Source organism: Ischnura elegans, chromosome 8 (assembly GCF_921293095.1).
Source record: "Ischnura elegans chromosome 8, ioIscEleg1.1, whole genome shotgun sequence".
In the NCBI taxonomy this organism is placed as follows: domain Eukaryota; kingdom Metazoa; phylum Arthropoda; class Insecta; order Odonata; family Coenagrionidae; genus Ischnura; species Ischnura elegans.
In genome coordinates, this window is record NC_060253.1 from 102,544,974 (window position 1) to 102,558,989 (window position 14,016).

Below are 14,016 nucleotides of genomic sequence, written 5' to 3' on the forward strand. Positions count from 1 at the left end.
GCTAGTTCGCGACCTCTCTTGTACCACTTCACTTGTTAGACACTACATAAGGTAAGCACTTTTGGAAATAGTAGTAATAGCACCACGCAACGTTCTCATTCTGAAACGTAAATGATAGAGTTTTTTGATACAGGTAAATCTTTATGGTCTTATCCTCGCCCATCCTCGACCAGATTTTGTAGACCAATAACAATTCAATGGACCAGAGTAACGAGAGAGGTTTCCGTGGAAGAAGAAAGGTATATTAATGAGCAGATAAAGAATCTTTGACCAGTTCAGATCGACAGTATTTTGGTGACTTTCAAATTATTGCTAATAGTGATTGAAGGAAATATATGGCATATAAATCAAATAATAATAACTAGTTTTTATCAAGTGTTTACTCTTCAATTTATATCTAAATTCTTTCATAGCTTGGTTTTGTAGGTATGCGATGCATTGGCAGAAACGAGCAGCATGAAATGCTATCTGTTAGCTGCAAAATAAATGAGGCTGTATTAACAAAATATTGTTGTTCCACGACCAAAATTTATTCGGGTTCTATATGCCGCCTAATGTGCATTAAGTTTTGATTCACGATGCGGTAGTTATTAAGGACGCAATTATTCGTATTGGCCAGCTATTCGAGGAGGCCTTGGAAGCAAGGAATAAAGATATTAGACGATTTAGAGAGCATCACTCAGGAAAAATATACAGACTAGCCACTAATCACGACCTTTTCACGGAATACTTCTTACATCCGACCCATATATTTTATGTAAACCAAAAGTTGGTAAAAATACAAAGAAGAAGGTATCTGACCAAGTCAGAAAACTTCTTTTGACGAAAGAAATTGATTCAGATGCTAAAGAGGAAGATTCTGGATCATGTCTAGATTTTGACTTTTCATAAACCTTCTTGATGTTTTTATCGTTCATATTATATTTATTTCATACATAAAAATAAAAATTCAAATATGATAATGCGTTTAATAACTTTAATCCTCCCCATTCTATGTATATAGAACTAATCTCATCCTCGAATCTTTAGGAGTTTACTGTATTGTTTGCATGAGAAAGTTATTAAACTGCTAATTCGTATTGCAAATAGAAGACTCATGAAGTAAATATCAAATAATTAAACTGATGGAAAAATATTTGGGGTAGATTTCAAGAAATTAGACCAACCCATCGGATGACGCAAAAACGGCCTCTCCGCCATTTTGTTTTTAGAGCGTCTTTTTGTAGAGATAGAGTCCTAAAAACACTAAAATTGGATTCCTCAGATCAAAAACATCTAGAATCACCACTAATTAGCCATACGTTAGCCAAAAATTCTTCCATAGAGGTTTTGGCCAGCTTTTTTCGATTTCCGCCCACTGTGCGCCGACTCCATGGGGCCTGAGGGGGCCCGAGCCCCCCCAAAAATTCGTTCCAGATGCGAGGGAAAATGTGTAAGGCTTGTCGATTTTCCCCGGAGTGTCCAGATATCGAGATTCGAGTGATCAGGGTTCTAATGTTGATTATATGACTCTTCTAAAATGCTTAAAAACTTAAAATTTAATACTTATAAAATTTACCGAGGCAAGGTCCTCGGTTTGGGCCCCCCCAATATTTTTTGTAAGTCGGCACCCTTGCCTAACAACCAAGTAACCAACAAAGGACGAAGCAAGAAAGAAATAGTCTGTGGAGTAGCGCAGGCGAAAAGGGATCTTAACGAAAAGAAGAATCTAATTAAAGCTGAGAACATAGTATATGCGTATAGAAGGAAAAAAATTGTTGGAAAAAGATGCTACACATGGATCATGGTTCCCTGTAGGAGCGAGGCTTTGACGTTGACAGCAGCAGAGAAGTCATGATTCGAAGCATTCAAAATGTGGTGCTACCGATGAATGATGAAGATTAAATGGATTAACCGAGCTAGGCATGTGGAAGTTCTAAGAAGAGAGGGAGAAAAGAGAAGTCTTTAAAACCCTCAGTGTTAAGATGGGACCGCTTAGTTTTCCACATTATGAGATATGATGGTCTGATGAAAACAGCGTATAGGGGTCGGTGGAAGGGAGATTGGACAAGGGACGGCCCCGAATGAGTTACAATGGACGGGTTATATAGGATGTAAAAAGGGAGAAATACGTCGCTATGAAAAGGCTAGCGGATATTGTTGACTTCTGATAATATTTAAATTCTCGCAACTGCTTCTGTACTCAATATCTATACCCTTCTACCACTAGCGTAGATGAGGATAGGCTAATAGTATTTATGGAAACCACTGACTTAATTGATGGGGACCCCGGAAATTGATCATGAGGCATAGCTAAATCACTGATATAATTATTATTATCGAGCCTGCTTTTGCACAAGACATGTGCCTTATTCTACCACTACGGCGTAGAATATGATTGAATGGAAGGGAGCTCCTGGAAATTGATCCGGCAATCTAAAAAATCGTGATCGGAAGGGATCGGAAAAACTGAAAAATCTCTGCCACCGCCGGTTTCAGAACCCGGACCATCTGGGTGGGAAGCCAGAACTGTAGCCACCATACAAACCCAATCCCTCGTGACATAGAGTGTGCAAAACATAGTCGATTGTGGAGTTGTATTTTGAAGTGTGAACATCAAACATTGCTGTTAATATTTATGTTAATAATAATGTTTTTACCAACTCGTTTTGTCATTTGGTCGGGGTCAAATCTTGCAACTCAATTTTAACCCACTTTCCGATTAGCTATCAAACTGAAATTTTCGTTATAACTCAGAATCAGATGGCAAACACTATTCTAACTCTATTTTATTGTGATTTTAACTGTACATCGATTGTTTTTCAGAATGTAAAATTAAATATGGAGATTGCTTCAAAAATGGCCACAAAAATCCCATGGCGGCGCTGCGATCATTTGAACGACTAGAATTATAGAAAGCCATAGTAACAAATTTGTCTACATTAAAGTTAGATGAAAAACTAATGTTAAAAATTTATTCTTTGTGCATTAATATATTGTATTCTTTTTATTTCGCGATAAAAACGTTGTTTTTCATAAAAAATTATTTTTATTTTGTATTACGGTCATAGTATCTAGACTTACACGTGAACGAAGAGGCTGACATACATTTTAGGCTTCCCAGAGGCCATGCAGAGTGCAAAATGAAGTTCGATCCCGACTTGAGGTCCCATATTAAACTGCAATTCCTTGGTGCTCGTCGAGCGATCGATACGGAATAAATTATATTTCAAAGGTCGCGTCATCGGATGAATCACGCTGACACCGGCCTAGCTCTATAAATCTGGTTGAGGATGACAGGTTAACGAAGTTTAGCCTCGTGGGGTAGATGCCTACTCATGAATTATGTTTCCAATTCCACGTGGCGGATATGCGGCGAGAGAATAAGGCCTCATCAGCGGAAGGTGTCACACATTAAAGCTTAAGAGATTTAGTCCCGATGTGTACCCATGCATTTAATCCCAAAAACATTTTTAAAAATTAACCATGATTTTTGAAAGCCATTACTCCCTCCTCGCCTACAATCAACCCAAGTGGCGTGATGTTATCTATTTTTACTCAATTCAGGTTTATAATACTTGAATATTATTGCCATTATTGTCAAATGAGTGCGAGTTCATTTTAACAATGCCTCTATCCATTAAAAAGAACGGATCTTTCCACCGTGGACACCAGTATTTCCCACTGCCAAATGTTTTCCGATTTAAAAAAGTAGATAATGTCACTCGTTATTTGCATAACAGCATTATGATGTGGTAGTAAAAATCCTATTTTATTGTAAGTAGTATTGCTGGCGTAGCATTGTCGTAAATATTGTGTAATTGGGTTGAAAATTCTTCAATGAGGAGGCCTACATCAATTACTATTTTGCATCAAAGGTGAAATCATAAAAGTTGAGACAAATAAAATGTTTCAAGATTGCAGTAAAGTTTTAAGCAAGTGATTCGTCACCAAAAATGAGTGACACAGATGTAAAAGCGTGTTGTTTACCAAAAATAAGTATGTGGAAGAAAACTGTTTTGCTAATTCATTTTTAACGATGAGAATGTTTGATAGTGATGGTTCTCTAAACGCATTTTCTCATTTTCGCTGGCATTAATATGTATTACTAAATTATTCCTGACTAACGAATTGAAATCCAATGATTAGCTTGGATTTCTACAGGTGTAAACTATACTCAATTCAATTTAATTTGCACAAAACTCACATGATCAAATTATAAACTTACCAGTTCCAGTGAAGCAAAAAAAAAGATTCGCTATCAATCGTGAAACCCTAAAACAAAACACTACTCTTAAAGAAAACGAAAGAAGTTCCTCTTCCGGGGTGGTATGTGGAGCGGTTGCCCTGCGGAAATTCGAATAAATGAAATCGGAATGATTCGGAGCGGAACGGATGTGTGAGACTGTGATGTGGAGGGGTTGGGAATGGACGAGGGACGTGACCCGGGTGGCCAGACACACCGCTCCTCTCGGGGGTCGACCGCCAGCGCCGCCCGCCCGGACGTAATTGAATGTGCATTCGGCCGAGAGCGGCAGAGTAGACACGTGGTCCGGTTGAATGGGGCTCCACCGGGGTTAAGGTCTCTGGGATACACACACGCGGGTGCCCCATTCGAATCCGTCACGACCGCGAGGCGGAGATTACATTAAGATTACGGACGCCTTGCCTAGGACTTGATCCCTCGACCCATCCCACACCCGGAGGAAGGGAAGATGAGCCAATCTTACGAATTCCATGTACGCCTCCGTTTGCGCAAGACGATGGCTCCGGATACTATCTAGCGAAGTGGTGGATTCAGAGTGGGCTGGAGTAAGCGAACTCCCCCACGGACTTCCTCAGAATACTGTTATTCATAATTTTGGTTGAGCATAAAACATAAACTTAGCTGTAATTCTTCTTCCTCTCTTAACTTCTCTATTCATAATCATTGGTCAACAATCCTAAAGGCCGTTTTACACGGGGCACGGAATTGCGCAGGTTAGAGCTGCATTAATCTCTAAAATGGCGTGGAATTGCGCGAATGCATGAACGAAATTAGAACAGGGGCTATTTTGCCGTCTCGCATCCACGCAATACGCTTCTGCGCCATACCACTGGTATTCACTTTGGCACGTCTTTATTACACTTTATAATACTATGGTTCCACTAATCAACACTCCGTAGAATCTGAACCAACCCTAAATTTTCAAGTAATTACTCAATATAATAATAGGCCACGTATTGAGCGAAACCTTTATCTACCAGGAGAAAGAGAACGACATGACAATCAAAGACCGCATTCCATTACCATCACTTAGACGACGTGAAACGTTTGATAAATCTATTTCTCTTTATTTGAACAGTTTACGATTGTGTGTCAAACAAGGCAAGTCCATTTGCTATTTTTTCCGTCATCTTCTTTACATGAACGATACTTGGTTACTCAACTAATATACACTTGGTCGCAGTAGCGTAAGCAGGAATATGCCCGGGGGTGGGGGATGGAATGGCCTGAGGTGGTGACCCCTCCCCTCCAAGACAAAATCTGGTAAAATTTTTGAAAAATGACATGCATTGAAATGCATTTTACGTTATTTTGGCGCAAAAAAAAATGAAATTTAAGCTGATGTAGTTATTATAAGTATGTCAAAACTAGACAAAAAATTTAAATATTTTTTTTTCTCTGAGGATTTTTTTTTCTCTGAGGATCTATCCTCTCACCCCCCTCCTATTTTCGCCATTCCATGGTCATGTTATCGGGATTCGGAAAAAGATGGTACGTAAATATTGCCAACTTGAGACGAAGCTTTTAAAGATACCTAAAAATGCACATTCAATTCAGTTCCTAATGTGACTAGCCAACTTCTTCCCCGCTTGAAGAAGGCGATTCACATCTGTAATTTTCAATTACTTACCTGGTTTTTCGCCGAAGTTTCACTTACCAAGAGGACACACAATAGATTGTCTTCAACACTTTCCTGTATCTCAAAATCGATTATTTCACCTTTGATCCGTTTTTTAGTGAGTTTTCCAGACCGGACGGTAGTTTAGTTTACAATTACTTACACTCATATAAAGTATTGTTGGAAAGTTGATGAAGTGTGTGAAATAGAAGAAATACTTGGGTGTGAGTAAATTAGCTGATAGGGAAATTGATTGGAGAATTATATCAAACTGACGCGGAATGACTGAATTTACACCCTTCCAGGTGACAGCAGTCGTGACAAAGAATTCAAAATAAGCTAATCACGCTCAAGTCCAGGTGACGCGCTCTCCGTTATGCTGATTTTTTTCCGATGTTGCCGATAATATAATTATGTTGACCCTTTACGGCGAAAGATTGAGTGGAAGATAAAGGTTACGGCGAACCTTAATTTGTGTTTTTCTCTTTTATTTTTCGCAGGGGGCCCTTCAGCGTGGTACGGAGGTGCCTTCACCGGCAGACTTCGCAGCAGTTTGCCGTGAAAATCGTCGATGTTGCCAAATTTACCTCAAGTCCCGGCCTCAGCACTTCCGGTGAGTGGTGGTAATTTAGTGCCTTTATTGTCGCCGTTGGATAATATCGTTCTGCTGTTCTCGGCAGTTGCACTCGCCGAGTTGCGGATTGCTTCCATAAGCTTGTTTGTTGCGTTGCCATCCGGTCGCTAGGGAAGCCGACATATGGCTCCGTCTCGTCACCGTGGCGCTGTCGTCTCGCTTTGATCATCAGTCCTCACGTTCAGTTCATTTTATTATGCTTTCATCATCGTGGAAGATCCAATGAAAAAGTTTCCTGTCATTTAAATGAGAATTTAAAATGGTGATGGGCTAAAATTGTATGCATTGTGGGTTTTAATGATACTTTTTATCAAGTAACGGCTTAAAAATTGACGAATTTTGGCGTATTCAATTGCAGCTCGTGCATAGTAGGTATTATAGTTTTTTGCTGGAAATGAAATATTGTGAATTATTTTGCTTAGAATTGCCTGCGGAATCAATCTGTATTTAATTTGTAAGCAATTTGCTTATTCCCAATTTGGAAGCATTTATTTATTTCCATTCCACGATCACATTTTGGCTATTTTAAATCGGGGTGTGCTACAAATTTAACAATTACACGCGCATGAAAAGTCATTCCCTGGATAGGGACAACCTACCCAGACGGGACTCGAACCAACGACCTCTTGTATGGTAGGCAAAGACTTTACCCCGCCGGCAACTTAACTTCGAGAGCAAATCAAACTTAAACGGTAATCAATTAGATTTAGATGATAATGCGGTATTCTAACTTTTTTATTTTTATTTTAACTCTATCTTGATTGTTATTCAGAATTTAAAATTTATGTATTATGATGATTGGATCAAAAAATTGCCACCAAAATCTGATAGCGGCGCTGCGATCATTTAAACTTACGAGAATGATTGAGAGCCATAGCAACAAATTTGTTTATATCAATGGGAAATGGATTTTAAAAATGTATTTTTTGTATACTAATATGTTAATGTATTTTTTTAGTCCACGGTAAAAACGTCGTTTTTATAAAATAATTATTTATATTTTGTATTATTACCATTGTAGACTTGAAAATGAACGGAAAGGGAGACTTACTTTTTAACTGTCAAGATAATTTTAAAATGATCCGTTTGTGGAATTGTGTGCGTATTTCCTACTGTTTCTTTTCCTTCCGCTCTTCACTTCCCCCCTCCCTCCCTTGCTCCTAATCTCTCCCACCTTTCTCCTCTCTCTGACGTCACGGCGGACCAGCAGCGTTTGTTGGAGACTGGATGTGGGCGATGGGTCTCTATCGAAAGGGTGGCCGTAGACAAACTGCCTTAGCGTTTGAGTTACGACGCCGACCATCTATGGATGGCGCACAAGTATCCGACGACCATTGATGGATAAATTGCTTTGCGGGCGGAAATATTTTTTGTTTTTTTTTTCTTCGCACGGCGTGAACGGTGAATTTGACCCGATACGTAAAAGGTGCCCGCGATAGATCGAGCTTTTGGATTGATCATGATCTATCACCGGAACTTTTTATCCGCATGGGCGTATAGCGTTTGTCAGACGTAAGCGGCGTTTGGAGAAACAAAAGATAAAATTCGAAAATAAAATGGCTGCTTTGGGCTGAAAAGATTTACAGTGAACCATGTTACCCACCCACCACGAGGGTTTGATTTATAGATTTTAAAAATGTGAAATTTATGTGACTTGTAAAAAGAATTCTGTGATTATTTTTTACGGGAATGGAAAAGATGCTACGTGCATATTTCTTTCGGAATTATTATAACAAATACAGGATTTTATAAAGAGTCAAAAAGCTTGTTTTTTTAAATTATTTATGTTCTGAAGTCCCGTGGAATTCATTCTTGCTAATAATGTAAAATTTTCAAGTTAATAAATAAGGTACAGCCTTTTGCTCGAGAAGTCAATTGTTAGATAAAAAAAGTTAGAAAGAGATGAATAAATTACTGCTACTTTATTCTCTAGGGTGATATTCCATAGCAAAGAAAAGAAATTACATATTGTTTTCGTTTCAGAAACTATTGAATTAAATTTTAATGAAATATTTAATATCAGTAGTACAAAAATATATTTTTTTGTTTTGAAGAAATCGGAGGTAAAAAACCCTCTCTAAAAAGAATGTTTTGAAGACATAACAACAAAATATTCAATCTTAGAAACGGCTGTTGCTTTTATATCTTGATCTCGATAGGCGTTTGTTTCCAAAATACGCCTGAATTTTCGAAAATTTTTAAATTTTATGGCAGCAATTCATGATGCAATGTCATTGTGAGCAAATTTCAGATCTGAGACCCTTCCTCGTATATTCTATTGGTTCACTAATTTTTTCAGTGGTTGAATTAAAGTCAGAGGGTGACTGCTCCTGGAAGAGTAGCCTTATAAAATTTATTGACCGTTTAAAATTGCAGATTTGAAAATATGCTAATATTTTTTGGAAAATAAAAAAATTCTTAGAGCAATATTTTAAATTTTTTTAAGAGCTTAGTAGTACAAAAACATTCTGAAAAAACTCAAAATTGACAAATTAAAAATCATTCATAAATGTTAGTGCGTATATATAAATAAATAAATAACATCTTTTCAGAGATATGCAAAATTAATACCTAGGCATAACATATTCGTAAGTTAAAATGTTCTAATGAGATTTCACCGTCACAAGTATTACAATGAAAATAGTCATAATGGTTATACGCAATAACAAATCACCAAATTCAATGCACTGGCAATGAATTTTCAGGTGTTGTATCGTGGGCGGTAGCCCCAAAGGGAAAAAAATTTGGAGGGGGGTTGAAGCCCCCCGAAGAACCCCTCCGCTTAAGCTACGTGCATTTGTGACGGACTAAAGTATGAGTGGTTATATGGCGGATTATATGAATTGGCATACGTATTTATTCATACTATGCGCGCGTGTTTTATATAATATTGGCATACGTATTTATTCATACTATGCGCGCGTGTTTTATATAATATGTTACTTATGGAATAAGTAACATATTAATGTGAGTAAAATGTAATGTAATAAGTAACATATGTAATAAGTAACATATTATATAATAATTAATATGTTATGTTATGTATGTTAATATATTATGGATGGAGGTTGAAAAAAATAACCTTACTTTTATCGCATATTTCTTTTCTTTCAGATTTGAAGCGCGAGGCGACAATATGTCACATGTTAAAACACCCTCACATAGCAGAGCTACTGGAAACTTACAGCTCGGAAGGAATGCTCTATATGGTTTTCGAATAGTAAGTACATGCTTTATTTACCTTGTACAAGGACAATGGAATGGTATGGGTTGCCTTTAATTACGCTCTCCTAATTTTAAATGAGCATTTTCTACATAATGAAAAGTGCAGTACGTTAAGGGACGAGGAGGACATTTATCTAGTTTGTTCTTTTATTTTTGTGATTTTTTTTCGGGCTGCATTTCACTCACAATGTATAATTTTGAATAATATATAGGTGGGTTTTTCATCAATTTTTTCGTAATATTTGGGCGAAAAAATTTTGCCCATTTAAGAAATTATTTTGAATGAAATGCCCAAGTTTTCGGCACCATCGTTTTTGTTTTTAGAATTGCACGAAAAACTACTATGCAAAATATCTGTCTCCAATTTATATTATATTATTTGAAACTGGTATAACTGAAATTCTAACCAGCTTACTGATTATTATTTAATGTCATTCCATAAAATAGGAATTACATTATTTGTTTTAGGCATTTTTGGCAAAGATAAATATGCTTCACAATGCATTTTCTGGAGTGAATGAGGTTAATGTAGCTGGAACTACCTTTCGATTACCGCGCGTGGAATTCAAATTTTCCCTTTCGATTTCCAAAATGCAGCGATTATTCAAATGTATGCAAAAATACTTAATTGTCAAATAAAAAAATGATACAAAAATGCTATTGCAGGTATTATATATAAAAAACTTCATAAATATATTTATTTTACGAGTTTTGGTGTAAAGTAAAATTAAAATTATATTTTATAAATATCGTAAATTTATCGGTTACAAGTGAATGCAATCATAGAATGTAATTCAATTACTTTTACTTTTTTGCGTTCCATTACTGGTAATAATATATGGTTATTGTTTACCTCACCTGTACATTTCTTGCTCATATTGTCAACAAAAACTGCCGGGAGAAAACAGGTAATTCATTGGAAAACCAGAGTAAAAATACATGTGTGGTACCTTACGTGTGAATATTTGCAAATAATGCGTAACTATTTATTACCCCTGGATATAGGCAACGATAAACACATTGCTAGTAGGTATTTGCGATGTGAATGTATCATAACCAGACTATTTGAGTTAGATTAAAAGTGAAGCTTAATGGAATAATTTAATTAATGTTTGATACAATGAATTTAAGTTTTCCCCGAACACCGTTTCATTTAACAAAAAGGTAAATACCTATATTTCAGGGAGAACTAAAACTCATTTACTGTGAAATCTCTGTAAATGACATAGAATTGATTCCTAGGCCTCATTCTCGTCCTTGGGTGCGAACTGTAAAAATGAAAATGCATACTCAAATGTATGACTTCCTCTGTTAAAGAATGACCCTGATAAGTTCTTTTGAGCTGTTTTCATCTCCTGCAAGAGAAATCGAAGTTCCTGGAAAATGATTATTGTTGTGACATTTGCCTTAATTAGTCGAAATGAATCCCTGCTTTAAAAGGAAATGAGTAGTTGCAGTAAATTTCTGATCCTTTTTATATCAACATTCCCGTTATTAAATGTTCAAATTATTTTATCCCCAATACATTCTGTGAATGTGCCTTTATGAAAATGTTTTTTCCAATTTTTTTGACGGTGATACTCCTGGCATGTTTTCCTTGAAAATTTATGCAAAGGGCCTCGTCTAAATTAATAGCTAGATGAGATATCATTTACGTTTCAACTCTATTTTAAAAAATTAGCGTAAAGAAATTAATCAGTGGCATGTTTCCTGGAAATTTCAACCAGGAAAGCTTCCTTCGATTGTTTGAATTGAAATAAACTTTAAAATTAAAATTGAAGCCTTTATAATTTTCTGCACCTTCATTCATTCAGTATTGGTAATCATAAATGTGTCTTTTGCATTGCAGTATGGATGGTTCCGATCTCTGTTTTGAGATTGTCCGGCGTGCTATGGCAGGTTTCGTGTACAGTGAAGCAGTAGCCAGGTAAGTTGTGCTTTTCTTCTTTTTCCCTGGTATTCTTTGAACATGAGAGGATTCTTTAATGTGACTAATTCATGCACCCGTTTCGCTCAATTTTTCGTGTATCTACTGTTTGAATTTATCCTGCAGTTCTTTTTTTTCAAATGGAAACATTTTATTGTTTGTATAACGTTGCTTAATAATTAATCGTTGGTTCAAGGAACATTTTATTACGTGCCGAAATGTTTTTTTCTATTAATTGCAATAAATACAGTACCTAGTAAATTGAATTATAAAATGATTTTGGGACCCCCCTTCGTGAGATATCGTGAGATTTGGCTCGAACCTCTTCCCCCCTCTAATCTCACGTGAGATTCAGAAAAGTTTCACGGGTTTTCTACCCGTTAGTGTTCTCCATGTCTCCAAACGTTTCGAACAGCGATTTGCTGTTCATCCTCAGGGGATCTTCTGAATTGAATCTGAAAAAAAGATGAACATAAGTCACTGCTCGATACGTCGTGAGACATTGAGAACATAAGCCGGTGGAAAACCCGAGAAACTTTCCTGTACCTGATACGCTGGGAAAACCTAAGATCATACATCACGTGAGATTTTTCGAAATGCGTATTTTCAGAGGAAATACGTTAATCTATGTTTCATTGCGTTGGATTTATCAGAAAGAACAATTGGTTTAATTATTTTTATTTTAGATTAGTTTAGAATAGTATTTTAAGATTACTAAAATTGTTTTAAAAATTATATCGGAAAAAAATTACGTGATACATGCTAGGACCTCCTCTCCCCCACGTTAGATTGGATGAGAATCGGCTTGACACCCTACCCCCCTAAACGCCTCACGTCATTAATGGATACCCTCTTATTAATAGTTACTAACCATCACGTTTTCATTCCAAATGCACTACAGAACTTGAACTTCAGATGAAGGAACTACAGCTTTTTGTTATGCTGCATACCACCAAGGCGCCGCTAAGCTGGAAGCCGCTAGAGACTCGGAAGCCAGGCCTAGATTGCTTGAATAATTGAGAAAAGATGTATTTAGGAGCGACGAGGAGAACATCATCTTAGAGCCCCACTATATTTTTAGGTCCGACAGAAGCGATAAATTAAGAGAGACATTTTACCCAACGGACAGGTATGGGAATTCGTGTTTCCCCGAACCATAAGAGACTTTAAAAAATGCTAGTCGTAATTCTATTTGAGCATTTACTTTTTATGTGTAGACGGCTGGTGTCCGAACACCCCCTGCCACACGCCTTTTCTGGTGGCTTGTGGGGTAGTATTTAGATTTAGATCTGAGTAAGGATCCACCCCTTCCTCCCCTAAAAACAACGACCAAAAAAATTTTCCCCTGGCCTCGCGAGAAAAGAATATTAACCGCACTACGTGTTACAAAGCTACTAGGAAAATGTTCCGATTGGAGCTCATTCAACCGTGTGCGTATAGAAAAACAAGTTTATAAAAGTGTACATTAAATGTTCGTTCATCTAATTCCTTGAAATGTTTCACTGAATGATTAAAAATTCACTTTAGAAAACATCCCAATGAGTGTATGATAGTTGTAGTAGGCGGCCGGCAGCTGAGGTCATGTACGCCACGAGGGAAGGTTAGGCTCATGATGTGCATGTTTTACATTTTTGTGGTAGATTATCGTCATCTATGTGTGGGAAGGCAAAACATGATCTTAAAGAGACCAAGTTTCCTGGGAGTTATGCAACTCGAAATATTATCCTTAAGCCTCTCCGGGAAAGCTTAACGATCGCTGTTGAACGCGAATTAAAATATTTTTAACTGGTTACTACCACCCACCTCTTTAACACTAAGTTTTAAATTTTGGTTCCTTCGAAGATGCGCTTACCGGATTACGCCGTAGAAGTTATAATTTTCTTGAATTCGGCTGCTTTGGCCACAGCATCAATTAATGCGTATGATGATAACTAGATCACTTCTGTGAAAATAGAGATATACTTATGAAGTATTTATTTCACCAGTTTAACCAAAAATTATTTAACAAATAATTGATGAATATAAAATTAAATCGAAACTTGAAGCTTGTACTTAGTGGAAGGGCTCCATATTATCAATAAAAGACACTTTGTTACTACCACAATATATTTTTTAAATTCCGACTGGTTTCAGCTGTTAAACCATTATCATGTAAATGAAATATCCAAAGTATAAAAAAGGATTTTTTAAATGTACTTGATAATGGTGTAGCAGCTGAAACTGGTTGGAATAAAAAAAATATATTGTGGAAATAACAAAGTGTCTTTTATTAATAATTTCATGAATATTCAAAAGCTGCTTGTGTGCGCCCATCAGAAATCAGACATATTAATGCTGGAAAGTATTGCAAGTTAAAGTCCTCGCCT

At 36.8% G+C, this 14,016-nt stretch overlaps 1 protein-coding gene across 1 annotated transcript in view; it reads left to right on the top strand.

Annotated features, from left to right (window-relative positions):
- The window catches only part of LOC124164475 (peripheral plasma membrane protein CASK-like), a 527,806-nt gene that overhangs the window by 461,119 nt on the left and 52,671 nt on the right, over window positions 1–14,016 (top strand). The window contains exons 2-4 of the mRNA XM_046541802.1: window positions 6,365–6,477; window positions 9,613–9,718; window positions 11,573–11,650. Coding sequence (XP_046397758.1) covers window positions 6,365–6,477; window positions 9,613–9,718; window positions 11,573–11,650 — 297 coding nt within the window. The remainder of the gene's footprint in view (window positions 1–6,364; window positions 6,478–9,612; window positions 9,719–11,572; window positions 11,651–14,016) is intronic.